General features: G+C 40.5%; 1 protein-coding gene across 1 annotated transcript; it reads left to right on the top strand.

Moving 5' to 3' along the window:
• The first annotated feature begins 2,653 nt into the window (after positions 1 to 2,653).
• si:dkey-12h9.6 (macoilin-1) lies at positions 2,654 to 16,446 on the top strand. The gene is given in 12 exon segments (XM_037685544.1): positions 2,654 to 2,791; positions 2,793 to 2,902; positions 4,284 to 4,425; positions 4,604 to 4,730; positions 6,550 to 6,673; positions 6,924 to 7,102; positions 7,950 to 8,400; positions 8,482 to 8,640; positions 10,915 to 11,085; positions 13,284 to 13,410; positions 14,055 to 14,229; positions 16,181 to 16,446. Coding segments are annotated over 12 exon segments (2,094 nt in total). The 3' UTR covers positions 16,372 to 16,446.
• The last annotated feature ends 1,817 nt before the right edge of the window (positions 16,447 to 18,263 follow it).

Raw genomic sequence — 18,263 nt, 5'->3', positions numbered from 1 at the left:
GAGGGTCCTGACTTGTAAGGCCGAGCCAGCTGGTAGTTCCCCTGTAATGTAGGCCACAGCATCAAATATTCAACACAGCAGCAAAGACTTACACCCGATAATATCCGGGAAATGTCAGGAAGAACCTCTGAATTATTATTTAATGACCACTAAGTGTGCTGCAGAATGATAAATAAGAAAAAGAAAACATGTCTGCATTTCTCCTCATTGGATTTAAAGTATTTTTGTCGCGTTTTGAAAATTATCGTTTACAGAACAGAATTTTGAGTTTGTGTAATAATTTTGGTCTCAGAGTATGTGTTGAGATTTACTCTCAACTACAGCCACGTCAAAATTTAGCTCAATATCTGCAAAAACTGACTGAAGAACAGCATTTTTATGGTTGTGAAATTTGATCAACTGTGGCAGCCATCTTGAATCAAGTTGACTCCAAAAGTTAATCAGTTCTAGACGTACACTCAATGATGACTTTGGAAGAGCTTTAATAAAAAAATCCATCCTCTGGCTTATGAGAAGTTTTGCTAACTGACAAATAAACATGCAGACACATGCAGTTACATTAATGCCTGCCTTTCATCGCAGCAGGGGATTATAAGTTTAACTTTTTAAAGTGAAACAGTGTGAAAAGTGATGTACCGTATTTTCCGGTGTATAAGTAGCAGTTTTTTTTACATAGATTTGTCAGTCGTGCGACTTGTACGCCGAAGCAACTTATGTTTTTTTTTTCCATATTCATAACACAATTTCAGACTGATGCTTTAAATTTTGAAGAACTGCAACAAAAAGTCCTCCTGTGCTCGCTTGTCTCACTCAGCTAGTGCAGGCGGAGAAACGCTGGAGAGCTAGCAGCTCCAGCTGCAATGGATGGATGGATGGATGGATGGATGGTGTCGCACCACCCAGGCAAAATGAAGCTGTTTTGACCATTAAAGAAATGCACAATAAATGCAACTTATACACCGAAGCGATATATGTTTTTTTCCTCTTCATGATGCTTTTTTTGACTGATGCGACTTATACGCCTGAAAATACGGTAAACATAGGAAAAGTCGCACAGTGGGCAGTAGTGGCAGTATTTGTATGCAGAGTTGGGACAGTAGGCCACAGCACAGCTGATTTGAACCAAACAACCTGCAAGTGAGGAGAAACAAAAACACAACTGTACTGAAACCACTGTTGTGTATTTCAGACAATTGCAAGCTTGCACGTAAATTAAAGAGAGATTTTTGTAAAACAAGTTGCACCTGCATGTAATGTTCCACCACTCCTCCTTTAAGGAATCCCACTCCATACCGGAAGTCCTCTACCTCGTCGAACCAGGACTGGATCACATCAGTCCATGTGCTCTTGTAGCTGGAGGTTCTCCCCACAGCCCCTGGCTACTTTCAAAAGAGTTGAAAACAAAAATAAAAGTTTGTCCAGTTCTCAGAGGTAACGTGTGTCACTAATCACACCAAATCCAACTCACTGAGCTGTTTTCATGCATTCTGAGGTCAAGCAGCTGTGGCGGCCATCTTGAATTGTCTTGACCCCCAAAAGTTAATCAGTTGTAGACGTACATCCAATAATTTGTTTCTGAGAGTTTCATTTAAATCCTCTGGTTGTTGAAGTGTTTTACTAATGGGGCAGACAAATGCATGCTTACAGACGTGTCATTATGGTATGGGGTGATAAAGAACCAGTTCATGGGATCTACCAGAATCCTGACAGTTACACTTTCACAGCAAAAAAAACCAACGGAACTAAAAAGTAATATTTACACCGAGTGATTATCTGAAACATTGATTTAATACAGGGATCATCTTCAACCGATCAGAGCCAGAAAACCTGCAGATATATGACCTAATGGTGAGACTTCACAACCTCGACTGAATGCGTTACAGACACGTCCTCCGATCTTTATCCTCCATGACTCTGAGGTGGTTTGGGAACGTTACTGCTGATCTCTCTGCTGGCAGAGCTGTACCTCATGGAGCAAGTTTGGGCCCATTTCTGAGCGTTTCCTGCAGCCTCGTGGTTCCATCGCTGTGGGGAGCTGAGGACAGAGAGGCAACAAAACCGGCACATCTAAGCAAATACTGAAAGAAAAACAAGATTTGTGCAATCCAGGTTTTAGACACAAGATCGGTGGATTGTCAGAAAAAAAAAAGTATTTTAGAAGCAGTGTGTGTTTTAAATTAAGATGTTTTTATACTGGCAGCACAGTGGTGCCATTAGTTGAGCTGCTGCCTCTCAGCAAGAAGGTCACTGGTTCAAATCCCAACCAGGGACCTTTTTGTTCATGTTCTCTCCGTGCATGCATGGGCTTTCTCCGGGTACTCTGATTTCTTCCCACAGACAAAAAAACACATATTAGGCTGACTGATAACTCTAAATTGTTCCTAGGTGTGAGACTATGAATGGTTTGTCTCTATGCAATGGACTGGAGACCTGTCCAGGGTGTCCCCCACCTCTCACACCTTGATAACTGGACATGGGCACCAGTGACCTCCGTGACCCGAAAAGGAAGAAGCGGGTAAAAGATAATGGATGGATGGATGAAAAAACGTGTACTTTGGCAGCTACTATGGCTTAAATAAAATCTTCTGCGGGCATTGTGTTATTCTGCTGCCCTCTAGTGGTAGACGCTTGTAAACGCCAACCCTCACTGAGCATGCGCAGAATAGAGCCGTCATCATCGCCCCAGGTTGGAGCTCGCGCTGCTTCGTCCACCACAAGCAGGAGGTGGGAGAGGAAAAACGGTTCGCGTTACAGTATTTGTCTGTGCCCCCGTCGCTGCCGCCGCGGTGTGAAGACATCAGCACGGAGGGAGTAGAAGCCATAAGATGAAGAAACGTTATGTGGACGCCAACAGGCTTCGGAAGATGAAAAAACTGAAGATCACGGAGAAGCTGTCTGAAAGGTTTGCTGCGCGTCGAGCCGCGTCGCCTGGCTGCTGCTTTTGTTGTGGTCTTTGTGTGATATATATTTATATATTTTCAGCCGTCGTCACCTGTCTGCCTCCCATCCCATTTCCACACCCGTGTCTCGGTTGAAACCACCCAGTCTGGAGCTTTCTTTACTGAACGAAGCAGCCACGAGCTGACTTTAGCCGACATTGTTTACAGGGAACAGCAACATTTGTGCCTCCTTCCCCTCTCCAGGCACCACTTGTCTCCTGCTTCATTACACGACCACTTCTCTTCCAAAACACTGGATACTTTATAGCTAAAGACAAAACTGCTCTCTCTTTCTTCCACAAAAAGGCAGTGTTTGTTTTTAAGAAGGTTTTCAGCCAAGAAAAGATTTCAACTCCACTGGTTTTAATGGTGCATCCTATTTGAACTCTGACACTTTTATTGTTTCAAAATGTCTTTTTGAGTTTGCAACACAGCCATATCTACAGTATTTTTGTTTTTTCTTGCTCTGTTTTGTGTGGAATAATATGCTTGAGTGCATTGTTAGAATTGCATTTTGACATACTTATATTCTTATCATATACTCACATGCTTATAAAATACCCCGTTTTGTTGCATTATCGATTGAATTATTAAGATTTTATTCATCCGTTAAGAAAAGAATGAGGCATATATGAACTTTTACGAGGTGAGGTTGCTTTGTTCTCCTTTTGTCCCTCTCTGATCCTCTTCATCTTGTTTATAACATAAAATTCATCATTTCAGGAACATTAGAAGCCTCAAATAAAATAGTAAGAATATTTAAAGAGGCTTTTATTTGTTTTCATCCCCCTCATCCTGCCCACCAGATTAAATAGTGACATAATTTTGGATTGGAAAAGGAGAAATAAATGCAGGGTTTTTTAAAAGTTTTTCCAATAAAATTCAATTTAAATGAACTCGTTTGTTCTAATGAAAATATTTATTTGGACTAGCAGGAGGATGCTGAGGTGCTCCCTCTCTCCTCCGGATGAAATATCGCCATGGTAACCAAACAAAGAAGGTGATGTGACGGCAGTGTGCGGACGAGCAGAACAAAGGAGGAAACCACAGCTTGTGTTTGGCTTGTGGCTGCCTAATAAAATGAACGTGGGGTCGATCATTGCTCTTTGTTGCCTCCGTTTTAAAGGGCTGCGTGTGTTTTTAAGATGCAGCTGCTCAGTTATGGGTTCATCATCTGGTTTCCAGTTTAGTTTTGAGCCGTTTTCTTTTTGTATTACATGCTCAGGCTGAATCTCAGCTGTGTATTTACTGAAAATGGGAAAACTTGCATTTGTCTAACTGGAATTCATCAACTTGCAGATAAATGCATTTATTTGTTTTAAATAATGCACTTTTTTTTCACAGTGCGTACACCTTCCTGAAGTTTATGGCCATGTGGACGCTGGTTCTGCTGGCAGATTTCATCCTTGAATTCAGACTGGAGTATTTGTGGCCGTGCTGGCTCTTCTTTGGGAGTGTGTACTCCACTTTCCACTGCCACGGTCTGGTGAGGACTCCTGCTGTGTGCTTTCATATTCTGTGCAGTAGCCTCGATAATGAAAACGCAGCCTGTGCTGTGCAGCTTCAACAAACACAGTAGCTTTTTATAAAATCCCCCCTGTGTTTAAAATGAATCCATTTTATGCGCTTAACTAAAATCACTTTGTTTTCTTGTTTGTTTTCAGGTTATTTGTGTTGTTTTTGTTTTCGCTGCCTTCACACTGGACATCTTTTGTTTAATCTTCGTTCCTTTGCACTGGCTCTTTTTTGTAGCAAGCACCTACGTATTATTCAATTATATTTGGCACACAGGTGAGTACACACATGGCAACATGCTAATTATGTAAATGCTGATTCAGCATGTACAATATTTTCTTGTTTTTATTTTTCCCTTTTTTTTTATCTTAATTTTTCTGCATACTTTGTATACTATATACTTATATCAAAACGTTTGGCTCACTCAGCTGAGGTGGGTGATGCGACTTGTTTTTTTCAACATTTATACTTTTCAAAATAACAATTTACAAAAGAAATCGCAAAGAAATACATTCATATCTTTTCAATTCTTTCTAAAGCATTTTTCTTTGAAACATTCTTGAGCAAATTCCTCTATTTTTGTTTTTTGCTCGCTAGCTTAATTAATATTTTAGCATTTAGCTAGCCTTTGCTATTTTAGCTGTCAACTACTTGTAGCTTATTGTTAGCATTTTGCTGCTTTTTGCTAGCCTGTTACATTCTGTTTTTAGCAAGCTTTTTGCTAATTTTAGTTTTTAGCTTGCTTTTTTTTTATCTTTCAGCTACCCTTTTGTGACATACTTTTAGTGTTCAATTAGCATTTTGCTGCTTTAGCAACCATTTAGCTGCTTTTAGCTAACCCTTGCTAATTTTAGCTTTTTGTTACTTTTGGTTTTTAGCCAGCCTCTCAATACTTTTAGTTTCTAGCTAGCATTTACTACTTTAACGTTCAGCTACCTTTTTGCCATGTAATTTTAGCTTTTTGTTAGTATTTTGCCGTGGTGAGAACTGCTAACCAAAAGGTTAGCTTTGTTAACACTAAACTGCTAAAGAGGTTAAAAGAATAATAAAAATTAGCGGAAGCTAATGCTAAACTGCTAACTGCTTAGACGACTGTCACTCAGTCTGCATCACACGTCTTTGTCTCTTTCCAGTTGAAGCTGTGTTTACCAATCACGTCTTGTCACATGTACACGTAGTCGGCCAATAGCTTACCTAAAGGACTCTTTGAGAGACGCCCACAACAGACACAAGCTTGTAAATTTTGTTAGCGGATCTAAAGTTGGCGAAACCTAATTAAACAGAAGCTAATTCTGCTAACGGTTTCCAAAGTTAGTGGAAATGCTAATCCGCTTAATAAAAAATTAATTCTGCTATTAGCTGTTAGCTGATTAGCAGAATAGTGCCCACCACTTCAGTTTTGTTACTGTTAGACATTAGTGACCATTTTGCTGCTTTTAGCTAGCCTGTTGATAGCTTTAGTGTCTAGCTAGCATTTTGCTACTTTAACTTTCAGCTACCCTTTTGATACATACTTTTCAGTTTTTCATTCTTTTAGATTTTAACAACCATTTTGCTGCTTTTAGATCAAATTAGCTACATTTAGCTTTTAGCTAGTCTTGATGTTTGTAGTGTTTAGCTATCCTTTTGCTACTAAAGTGTTCAGCTGCCCTAATGAAATAGACTTTTGTGTTTTGGTAAGCATTTTAAACAAACAAAGTTTTTGAAAGTCAATTTAAAGCCGCTTGATAAAAATGTAAGCCTCCTTTTTTTATTCTATTCTATGTTAAATCAAGTATTTTTATTTGGTAACAGTTTAGTTTAACTCCTAATCCAGCGTATGTTTTATCACTTTTTAACTAGCTGGATGGTCCCTCTCCTCTTTTATTTTGTGAAATACAATGTTTAATATTTTTTAAAGCAATTAAAGTTTTGACTGTGTGTTTTATTTCTCATCCAAGTCCACCTAAAATGAGTTTAAAGCTGCAGAGGTCACAGTTTTTTATGTCTTGTAACCTTTTTTATTAGCATCATAGAGGTTTTTTCTAGCATTTTCCCTCTGGTTTCAGATGTTTTTTAATGCGTTTTTACCACTAAATCCTGTTTTCCTTTTCAGAGAAGGGCATCTGTATATCCACAGTGTCCCTGTGGATCATGCTTGTGTACACAGAGGCTTCGCTTCGACTCAAAGATCTCAATACCTCCCATCCCAACCTCTCTCATCTTTTCGCTGCACACTGGTAGGCATATTTAATCTGCTGTAAACATTATATAATGCGTGCTTAATGCAGTGTTACAACAATCAGCGCTGTGCACCCGTCGTGTTTCGTCTGGGCATTTTTGCTGGACATCAAATAGATAATAAGCTTGTTTTTTTTTCACCTTTTGTTTGATTAGTGAAGGCTGAGGTGCTACATGAGGTGTGAATTACACAAAGTGTGAGCGAAGTAATTAACGTAAACTCCCGTTGTTTGTTTTGTTTACTTTCAGCATCGGCTACCCCGTAGTTTATCTGGGGTTTGATGCCACCTGCTACTTCACCAACATATTTAAGCTGCGTGTTCAGAAAGCCGTTCAGAGTGAGAATGACTTTCACATGCACCTCCTTCAGCACTCGCTCCCACCAGGTCTGCAGGTTTACTCCAAGTCCAGCACAGATGGCAGCAGCAGTAAGTCTGTGCACCTGCAGCATCCACTCAGTGACGCTTTAAAAAGAAGCCGTCGTGCTTTCAAGTCAGCTTTTACTTTGGTTGTAGTTAGCTGACTTACCGTATTTTTCAGATTATAAGGCGCATTAAGTGAAACAAGTTCATTTTGACAGATTTTTGAGCGTCATGTACCACAGAAAATAGGTTTGAGGTCAGTAAGCACAACCAGAATTAATACACTGGATTATAAGGCTCATTGTCAATTTTTGAGAAAATTTAAGAACTTTAAGTGTGCCTACGGTAACACAATGATATTTATTTATTAGAAAAGGTGCTTTAGGTGGCAGAGGAAGGAACAAACCAATGTATTTTACAGTTTCAGCTAAAAGGAGAGCAAACGGCAGCTCTTGTCAGATTGTAAGGCTGCTGCCTGCAACAGTAATTTGATTTACCAGCTGACTTCCCTCCTTCGTTCTTATTGGTTTAAACTCTCATGTTACAGAGTGATGAGACAGATTCATTGACCTGCCAAGTGTACAATTTCCCAAAAGATTATGAGTAATAAATCTTAGAGCGTGTTGGATTTGTTTCCCATCACTCAATATTACTTTTCCAGCTGTTTCTCCAAAGCCGCAGGAGTCGTTATAATAAATATTTTCACAGGAACCAGTGATATTCTTCGGGCGTCGTGTGAGAACTCGGTGCATAATTAATTTAAACGTAGATGAGATCATTTGAAGGAAGAGTGCAGCTATTATTTATTTTAAAACGGACTTGTGTGTTGCTTATAAGTGCGTCTTAACTGTTTTTCCTTATTTGTTCAAAATGGTTTTTAACTCTGCAGAATTTATTTATTTATTTTTTGCAGGCTCTAAATGGAAGTTCAAGTCCGAGTCAAGTCAGTACCAGTGTCAGAACGGCGCCGTGGTGGCCCATGATGACACACACAGCGTGGACTGCCTTCAGATTCGCAGCGAAGAGCGAGGACCCGATGTGCGGTCTGTTGAATCGAGCCGGCGGCCATCGTCGTTATTCAAACCTGCCGCTGAGCCCAAGGACCAATTTCACGGCGGGGAAGGCGGACCAGAACTATCTGCGACCCCAGAAAATCTACCTCACGAGGAGCAGGGAAGCAAAGCCGCACGGGCGGCCAAAAACTCCTCGCCAAAAGCCCGCAGAGGCTGCACAAACACTCCTTCGCCGCCTGCAGGAAGGAGCGAGAAGAAACCGAGGAGCTCGAAAACAATCAGCCCCAACAGGGATGCAGAGGAGAAGAGCACCACAGCGGCGCAGAGTTATCACGCTGAACAAATGAGCAAGTACGTCGCTGTAGAGTTCAGCTCAGCTGGGCTGGGTTAGACAGGAGACGGTTAAACTGACGGTGCTTTCATTAATGCCAGGCTTGAGGCAGAGCTGCGGAGGCTGAGGGGCGAGCTGCAGGTGAGCAGACAGAGCGAGCAGGAGCTGAGAAGTCACGTCTGTAACCTGACGAACAGCGAGAGGAGCCTGAGGCCAGAGGTGTCCCTCCTCAGACAGTCCAACATGCTGCTGCAGAGCAAGTGAGTGTTTCATCAAACCCACTGGGAGATCCGTCTTTGTCTCTGTGCGTGGGTTATTTTATACATGACATCGTTTATAAACCACAGACGGCTGAAGATGGACATTATGCCTGAACGTATAGCTTATTAATACAGAATCAATACAAATGACCGCAGATTTTAATCTCTGACCAATATCACACTTGAATATTTCTATAGAGCGTTTAAACTCTAAGCAAATAAATGAAAAATCATGATAAACGAATAAAACTCCACCAGTGTCGCTTATAAATCTGCATAATTCTGAGTAATCGAATGTAGTCTTATTTTAAAAACAGACTTTAACAAAGTCCGCTCAGACGCGTTGAGTTCTCGTCGTTGTTCTTACTCAGTAAATGATCCGTCCACTGGTGCATGTGCTTTAAAGTTTCAGATTCCATTTATTCTGCACAAACACTCCAACCCTCATGTGAAATCGCAGCAGGTTCCTGCGGTCGCAGAAGTCCTCTGACACATTTATCACATCAAAGAAAATCCCAACTATCACAAGCTCTGGATCTTATGTGAGACGAGTTCGACAGAATTCAGCACCGCCAGCTTTGATAACAAACGCTCCAGTTTTTAAATGAAGTAGCTCTCTTAAGAATTACTTTTAACGTTTGTTCTGAACGACTAATTATGCTATATATATATATATATATATATTTAGGGGCCGAGATGGTGTAGAGGCAGGGCAGCCGGCTTGGGACCCGAGAGTCCCAGGTTCGATCCCCAGTCACTGCACATCACGTGGCGTCTCTGGGCAGCACGTCTAATCCCCAAAATGTCCCCCGGGCGCTTTCAATAGCTGCCCACTGCACCACCTGGTGGTGGATGGGTTAAATGCAGAGACTAATTTCGCCATTGTATGGAAACATACAGTGATGACATTATTATTATATATATATATATATATATGTATATATGTATATATGTATGTGGCTATGTTTGTAAACCGTTTTCTGACCTAATAAAATATTACAACATGTTTTTGTCAAATGCATCAAGATAAAATACATTTTTACCACTTTCTTTGCTGCTGTTTGAGAGGCCAGAATGAGAAACTCTGTATTCATGTAAATGATAAATGAGCTGTACTTATATAGCACCTTTCTATCTAATCAAGACACTCAAAGCACTTTACACTACAATCTGTGCTCTAATTTACTCATTCATACAGCACTCTACTAGATCTCTACAAAGCTAATCGGAATCTGTAGAGACTACCGTATTTTGCAGCATATAAGTCGCATCAGTTAAAGAAACCATCATGATGAGAAAAAAAATCATATACAAGTCGCATTTATTATGCGTCACCGCTGACCCGTCATGTTTATTATGCTTTAATGGTCAAAACAGCTTAATTTTGCCTGGATGGCGCAGCACCATCCATCCATCCATCACGGCCGGAGCCGCTAGCTCTCCAGAGTTCCTCCACCTGCACCAGCTGAGTGAAGCAAGCGTGCACGGGAGCACTCGCTGTTGCAGTTCCTCAAAATTTAACAAGATTAACATTTTAAAACAGTTGGTTGTTTGCTTGACATTATAGCAAAGGTGTGTCTCAGTTGAACTTTTCCTTAATAAATGCACTTTAATGGTCAAACTGGCGTCATTTCATCTGGGCAGCATGGCGCCATCCATCCACCCATCCATCGCAGATGGAGCCGCTAGCTCTCCAGCATGCCTCCACCTGCACCAGCTGAGTGAAGCGAGCGCGCACTGGAGGACTCACTGTTGCAGTTCTTCAAAATTTAAAGTGTCAGTCAAAAATTGCGTTATGAATATGGAAAAAAAACGTACATAAGTCACTTTGGCGTACAAGTCACAGGACTGACAAATCTATGAAAAAAAAACGCAACTTATACGCTGAAAAATACGGTAATCAGTGTTTTAGATCACATTCAAACACCGATGGGACACACATTGGAGTCAATGAGGGGTTCAGTGTCTTGCCCAGGGACATTTCAGCATGTGACTGCTGGTGGAATTGAACCCCCAACTCTCTCATTGGAGGACGACTGCTCTAACCACTCAGCCACAGCCGCCCTCATGTCAGCTGGCCCATTCATGTCAAAGTGATGATGTTGAAAAACAAAAAAAACTATTTGTTTCAATCAAGCTGTTGGTTCATTCCTCTACATGTTGTTTACATTTTTAAAGGGTGACTTTAATATCTGTATGATTCTCGAGCACAACAAAAGGTAATATTTTACATTTCATGCCCGCTTTAACGGTCATTTGATGCTCTGTGTGCAGGATTCTGTGCCTGACTAAAACCAAGCAGCGGGACAAGCAAGCCAGTGCGGTGCTGGAGAAAAAGAGCAGAGCCGAAGCAGAAGCCAGACTCTCTGCTGAGAAACAGTTGGCCGAGCTTCAGGCTCAGAAACTGGAGGAGGCGGCGAGCGCAGCACGGACTCTAACAAACAGGTAAACCGCTCCTGCCGAGCGTTTCATGTTCCAGAAGTGAGCCGGTCCATTCAGACGACACTTTTGTCTACATTTGTACCCCGCTGACTTCGATTACATGCTGTGGAGAGAGAACAGCCAAGCAAATGATAGATTTGTCTGAATTGCTTGCTCACATCTTCGCTGCGAGTTAAATGAGAACATCAACAGCACTGGAGCACTTCAGCTCTGCATGAAGATCAGGAAAAGTCCTAAACGTTCAGCTGTTTTTGGTCTGAAAAATCAGCTGAAGCCGCGATTCAACCTTAAACTCTGGTTTAGTTTTCATTTAACGCAGCTTTTAAAGTGATTTTGGTCTCCTCGTCTATCTGCAATGAAACAGATACACTGATATGCCACAACATTATGACCACTCACAGGTAATGCTACAACAAAGTGTCCTGAAGAAAAAAACTGGATGCTATTTTCACTTTACTGCCAGGAATGGGCCTTTTAGGTAAAATAAATAAATAAATTGAATTTGTCTGTAATTATAAAATTTATCTTAGAAAATTTGACTTGATTTTCAGTTTGCTCACCCAGGTTCTACGGTTGACCTTGAATGGGCCACCCCAACACACACTATCTAGCGAGCCAAATAACTTAAATACATTTTTCTATCATAGATTGTAAATCCCTTTGTGTAACGTTTAAATCATTGTGAAATGAGGAATTCCCCTTTTTTTAAACGCATGGCTGGGATCCCTGATGACGTCACTCCAGAGCAAAAAATATAAAGTTTTCAAACGCTCTTAAACTAAACTGAGCTCCCCATGAAGGTAGTTTCTACTTTATATTCCTTTCAGAATAAACTGAAAGATGCTGGAGACACTGCGTTGTTGCTCTTTTAGTATTTTTATTTTTGGGGGTGGTCGGTTGGGAGGAAAAGCGCTGTTGGGAAACAACTTGGTGTTAGTGTAAAAAACAAAAACGGTCACAGAATTTTTTTCTAATTTGTCCATTTTTAGAAATCACCACCCACCCCTGCTTCTCACCATCTTAAACACCTTTTCAGAACAGTAGCATCTCACATGGGGGCCAGCAAAAGCTGCACAGAAATGGCTCCAACATACTTGACCAAGTTCTGAGTTTCTAAACCGACGGCATCAGTGAGAAGCAAACAGAAAGTCTTGATACTCCAGGACAGAGTTGCATTCAGGTCCAAAAAAATCTGATCCGACCCATAGCCATCATTTCCAAATCCCACCCGACCCGACGAATTAACAGTAATTACAGGTCCAAACCCGAAAAACCCCAGACATTTTTAGTTAGCTTTGACTGCTTATATAGTTATTAACGGTCGGTGGACGTGCGCAGCTAAGGGGGCAGAAGATCAGAGCTGAGGGGGTGTTTGTCCTTTTGTCCTTTCTTGGCTGTCAAAGCGCATTAAATCCCTGCTTCTGCCTGCATTCTGCATTATTCAGACATGGACCCTGCTCTGACATGTCTGCTTTGGGATCTCACCTGTTTGGGTCGTCGGCCACGTGCGGCTGCTGAGTGCAGCGGCTGAATGAACGTCCATTTGGGCGATGGATCGCTTCCTGGCAGTATAGTACCATCTGAAGCTTAACTGAACTTTATTTACCTCTTTCAAGGTCGTCAGCTCGCGGTGAAATGGCCGAGTGCAGCTGGTGATTGATTGATTATATGGCAAGCCATGTTGCCATAAAATTGAAATGTATGGCAAGCCATGGTGCCTTATAATTAGACTGTATGGCAAGCCATGTTGCCCTATAATTGGATGTGTGGCAAGTCATGTTGCCATATAATTGGATCGCAGCTAATCCACTAACGCAATCAAAAGCCCGACACCGACCTGGCCCGCCCATCCATCACATTATCATGGCCTGACCCGAATTCTGGCCGGGCCAGGCTTCGAGCCCGGGTTAGAAATGACATCTCTAATCCAGGACACTCCTTAATGTTTATGTCCATCCTGTCGCTGATCAGATCTTTTTCTGCAGCAAAAAGAGGATCTACTTAATTGAGTGGTCATAATGTTATGGATGATTGGTGTAGGCGCCCTTGATGTGAAAGCACTTCCTGTTTTGGCTGTCATTTACTTCCGTGTTATAACAAGTGTCATAAACAGCAGCATAAAACTTTGTGTAACCTGATTTTTCCACCTCTGATGACCCCCGCCAACTGAAAACCGATGTTCTCTTCGTCTCCTACACCAGGCAGGAGCACTGTGAAACCCAAATGTTAAGGAAAAGAGTAAAAGATCTAGAAACAGAGTACAAACAACTGCAGCTGGAGTATCAAGTGACAGAGAGTCGTGTGGTAGATCTAGAGAGAGAGATCGAGGTATCTTTTTCCTCTATTTGGGAATGAACTTGTGAGTTTTTTAAGTGTCTGTGAGTCTCAAGTGGTTCAGTACTTTGGTGTCTTCAGTTTGGTCATGATCTAGTTTTTGTTGTTCAACCTTTTTTTATTTTTTTTTATTTAAATTTGTTAGCAAACTGGTTTTCATTGGGAACATTTAGTGTGTATTTATTTTGGCCTGCAGTCAACGTATTGCATTTTGTCATCCCATCAGTGTGCAGTTTTATTCAGTAGTTGTTTTTGTGTGACATCAGGTGTTTACGTTGTATTTCGTGGCATTTGGTCTCATTTTTGTGACATTTTCTTCATGATGCATGCTGCGACTGAAGCCAGAGCTGTCACCTTGGTATTAGCCACCTTAAAAAAAAACTTAGAAAGCACAAGAATCTTTTATATTTTCTCAGTAATAATATGTTTTGTGAACTGGGTGACTAAAAGTGTTCGTTAACTGTTTTATTTTAGTGGTGCATTGGTTCCCTGAGCAAATATGTCAACTCTTATATCCATTAAGGCAAAAACAATCAGAGAAAAAACAAAAAGAGAGAACAAAAAGACGCTCGGGAAACCAAAGCACTTTGATATCCTGCAGCTGTTCTTATCACTGATGTTTGTGTTGTTGAACTCAGGCTTTGGGAAAGTACCGCGGCGTGGAGAAAGAGACGGACATGTTGCTCTCCACCCTGTCGGCCATGCAGGACAAGGCTCAACACCTGGAGTACAACCTGAGCGCCGAGACCCGGATCAAGCTGGACCTCTTCTCTGCGCTGGGAGACGCCCGCAGACAGCTGGAGATAGCTCAAGGTTCACTCTCTGCTTGTCTCTAAAATAACTGTAATATTTTTAATTAATTTTTATTACATCCTCCAGGTTATTGTTCTGTTTTTAGACTTTTCTTGAATAATATGTCATGATAGGGACATGTATGTACACTATGCATGGTTTGTTTTGAGGAAAGATGCCATGGGATCAAGTTATTACTGTGAATTTGGATCCAACAGCACCATCATGTGGTCATTAAGCATATTACACACAGGTTCACACAACAGCTTTTATTTAAAAACAAATGTAAAATAAACAGTTTAAACCAGTGGTACTAAAAGTCTGATCTGAACTTCACCAGATGTGCATTCTGTATTTAAGTGACAGAGAAAATTGTTGAACCAAAATGTCACTAATGGAAAGATTCTAGCAAACTGAAGTTTAAAAATACAAAACTTTCTATTACTAAGACCAAACAAGTCCATCAGACAACTCCTGGTTGTTTTTACTCACCGTGAGTCAGATAAAGTACAAAATTTTTTATATAATAAAATCACAGTTGAACACCCAAAACTACAGATACAGATACCTAGTAGTATTTTCTGTTAGAACATTTTGGTATTTCAACCTTCATGGAAGGACTGTAGTTAGATTAAACGCCCGTGCATGGAAATCTTTTGTGCAGCTGACTCAAAATGCAGTAAAGCTAATAGGATCTGCTGACGTGCAAACAGAAACCAACGGTTGGATTTAAAGTACCGAACAAGAACACTTTATTTATGTACACGTGTACAAATGAGGTTGACAAGGTTATAAGTTAGTTTAAGACAAACGGGAAAAAACGTCGGCTAGCACAATCAAACCGACTCAAATCCATCTAAAACAAGGAAACTCCATAACAACAACTGGACTTGTATTCTAAAGCTGTGGATGAATGACTGAAAATCTGAACCAAAATCCTAAACAATGTGCAGTAGGAATATTATAACGCAGGTTGTTCCAGAGTCTGATGACTGCTTCTGTAAAAACCTGATCCCCTCTGGGCTTTGATTTAAAGATCAAAGTTAAAAATAAATGCACAATTTCTGTATGGAAACACTTTTAAAACCAGATTTAAAATATCTGCTTACTCTCAGCAACATTTGCTGTTTTTTTTTGTTTTTTTTTGTTAACTGATGAACTGAGTTTGCATTTGTGAGGACATTTCCTCCAAATGCAAAACTTTAAACTTGATTTTTTTCAGGGATGCACGATATTATCGGCACGGTATCGGTGTCGGCCGATATTAGCGATAAAGTTAAATATGGGATATTGACCATTCCATCAAAATAACTCTTCAATATAAATAAATAAATAAAGTGCTATGTGTTGTCATCATTGTATGTATAAAAGGCACTGTTTTGACACGACTGTTTGAGTGTTGTCATTGTGTTAGAGAGAGCAAATGTCATTAAATATAATCCAAGTTGAAGTGTTGCATCATTTTCAGCCTTTTTGGCATCTGCATTTGGTAGTAGGTCAAAGTGACAAAGACCATGCAGAATAATTTGGTATTTTAATTCTACAGCAGAGAAAGATATGTCGTCTCTGTAAGTAGGTCTAGGAAAAAAAAACCATTGGTATCAGCCAAATAAGTGTTAACATGTTGGCATATCGGATATCGGTCAAAAATCCAATATCGTACATCCCTAGTTTTTTTACTTCCCAGCTTTCATTGCACGTGGCTGTTAGTGTCACTTTATCTTGCACAACGTGTGTAACTCATGTAGTCGTCATGCAGCAGCCAGATGACTCACACTGCTGCTCTGCAGCCATTAGTCACATATCTAGTTAGCACATGATGCTTGTGAACCCTTGCAGATTTGGACATTCTGCTCCTTGGCAAATCTGTCGTGCTTTGATTAGTTCATCTTCAGTCATAAACAAGACGTTTTAGGGGGATTATTTAACAGCAGTGTTCCTGTCCTCATGCCTCCGTTTGCCTGATTGACAGATAAAGTGAAGAAGCAGGACAGAGAGATCCGTGAGATGAAGCAGAAGATCGCCGAAGTGATGGCGGTCAGCCCCGGCATGTCCTACGTGGCTCCGCGGCCGCAGGTACCTCAGTATCTCACCAAGTTCCTCAACTCTGAGCGCTACATGCTGAACCCACGGGCGCTGATGTACCAGTGTCTGAAGAAATGAGCTCAGAGACGATGCCTTCCTCTTCAGGACCAGAGCTCTCGAGCTAAACGACACCTTGAAGACAGCCGCTTCCAGACACGAGCCTCCACTAGTCCAATGCCTTTTTCTGCACTGTTGGTGCTAACTGGATATCATTCTCCACGACTCCTGTTTCCTCCCATATCAAAACTCAAGAGCTTCACTCGAAAACGAGGTATTTAATATGCAGAGCCGCTGCAGGCGGCGTTTTATCCATAGTTGTTTAATTTAAAGTTAGCATTCAGCAGAGGAAGGCACATCATCATCACCACTGTTTCAGACCCTGTAGGTCTGCCGCTTGATGTGAGCGTTCACGAGACATCAGGAGTATTAAATTATTCTAATTATTAAAAGATGTGAACCAAAAGGTTTCCTGCTGCAGCTGTTAAATCTCTCATGACCTAAAGATAGTTGTGAGGTTTCTTTATAAGAACTGAAGAATGTAATATTTTATTCGAATAAAGAAAAAAAAAGTTCTTTTTTGCTTAAAAACTCACTAAAAAGCTTAAATAATCACCTTAATGTTGTTTAGCACTTGGCAACAAATAATTATCTGTTTTTATCTCTGATAAATCGCCAATGATGCATTTAGCCATTTTGATCTGTTGTGGTTTAAAAAAAGTTAATTATTTAATTACCGTATTTTTCAGACTATAAGGCGCACCAGATTAAAAGAGACATTAAGCGAAACAAGTTCATTTTGACATATTTTTGAGCACCGTATACCACATAAAATCATTTCGAGGTCAGTAAGCACAACCAGAATTAATACATAATGTGCACCGGATTATAAGACTCACTGTCGATTTTTGAGAAAATTAAATGATTTTAAGTGCGCCTTATAGTCCGAACATTACGGTAAATTTCGTGCTGATGCTCGAAGTCAGGACAATGAAACTGAAGCAGCTAAATGGAATTTAGCCATAATTTATCTTGTTTACAATAATAAACATTGATGTGAACAGAAGTATTCTCATGTATTTGAGATTTTAAGCAACAGATTTTTTTTTGTCTGAAATTTTTTTATTGATATGAATCAAATATCTCAATTGTAAGGAGATCAAAAAACAACACAAGTCTAATGTAAGTGAAGTTTAATTTAAATCTAAAACGTCTATTTGATCACATTCAAACAATATTGTTTATACCTTTGGAAACATCAACGTGACAAGTTTGCAACCAGATGTTCTTGTCAGCTTGTCTTGACTGTAAATAGAGAAATATTTGGGTTGTACTGAAATTCAGACAGAAGTTGTGGTTTCATCAAGTTAAAATGTTTGTTTTATATTTTTTATCGTTAAAAAAAACCTGTGTTTTTGGAACGAGCCCCTTTAGAGTTGGAATATTTCTACGTGACGGACGTCAGCGTTGTACGGAGCGTCCTGTTTGCGGTCTGGGAGACTCCTAGGATCGGTCAAACGATGCTTTGTTGTCACGGCAACCTGATAAATGGAGAAGCTGTTGACGGGAGGTGAGCTGACCTCTGGGACTGTGAAGGAAATGTAAACCAAACATGGCTGACGGATTTAATTACTGTGCCTACATACAATACTTTCAAACTGGAAGGTAAAACACTAATTAAATGTGAAAGAGTGACGTGTTTGAAGTGCTATGTACTGTTTTTGTAGTTTTTTTTTGTTGTTTTTTTTTACTCACAAATGTACAGAATTGAAAATACACGCGTCACTGGAAAACGAGGGAGACGTGGCCGTTCCGGTAGCTTTTTATTTAGAGCGTGTTTCTTCGGGTGTTTTATAAGAAAGCTATTTTTTAGTCTCGCCGTACTTTGACTGCTGTACATTTTGTACGGCAGGGTCGTTCATGTCGGCATGAAACGTGTTTTATTCAACCGTCGTGAATTTCTGTATACCGTA

This window comes from Nematolebias whitei, chromosome 12 (genome assembly GCF_014905685.2).
Source record: "Nematolebias whitei isolate Nwh7 chromosome 12, NemWhi1, whole genome shotgun sequence".
Lineage (NCBI taxonomy): Eukaryota > Metazoa > Chordata > Actinopteri > Cyprinodontiformes > Rivulidae > Nematolebias > Nematolebias whitei.
The sequence above is the reverse complement of the archived record's forward strand: the minus strand, read 5'-3'. Positions and strand labels throughout refer to the sequence as shown.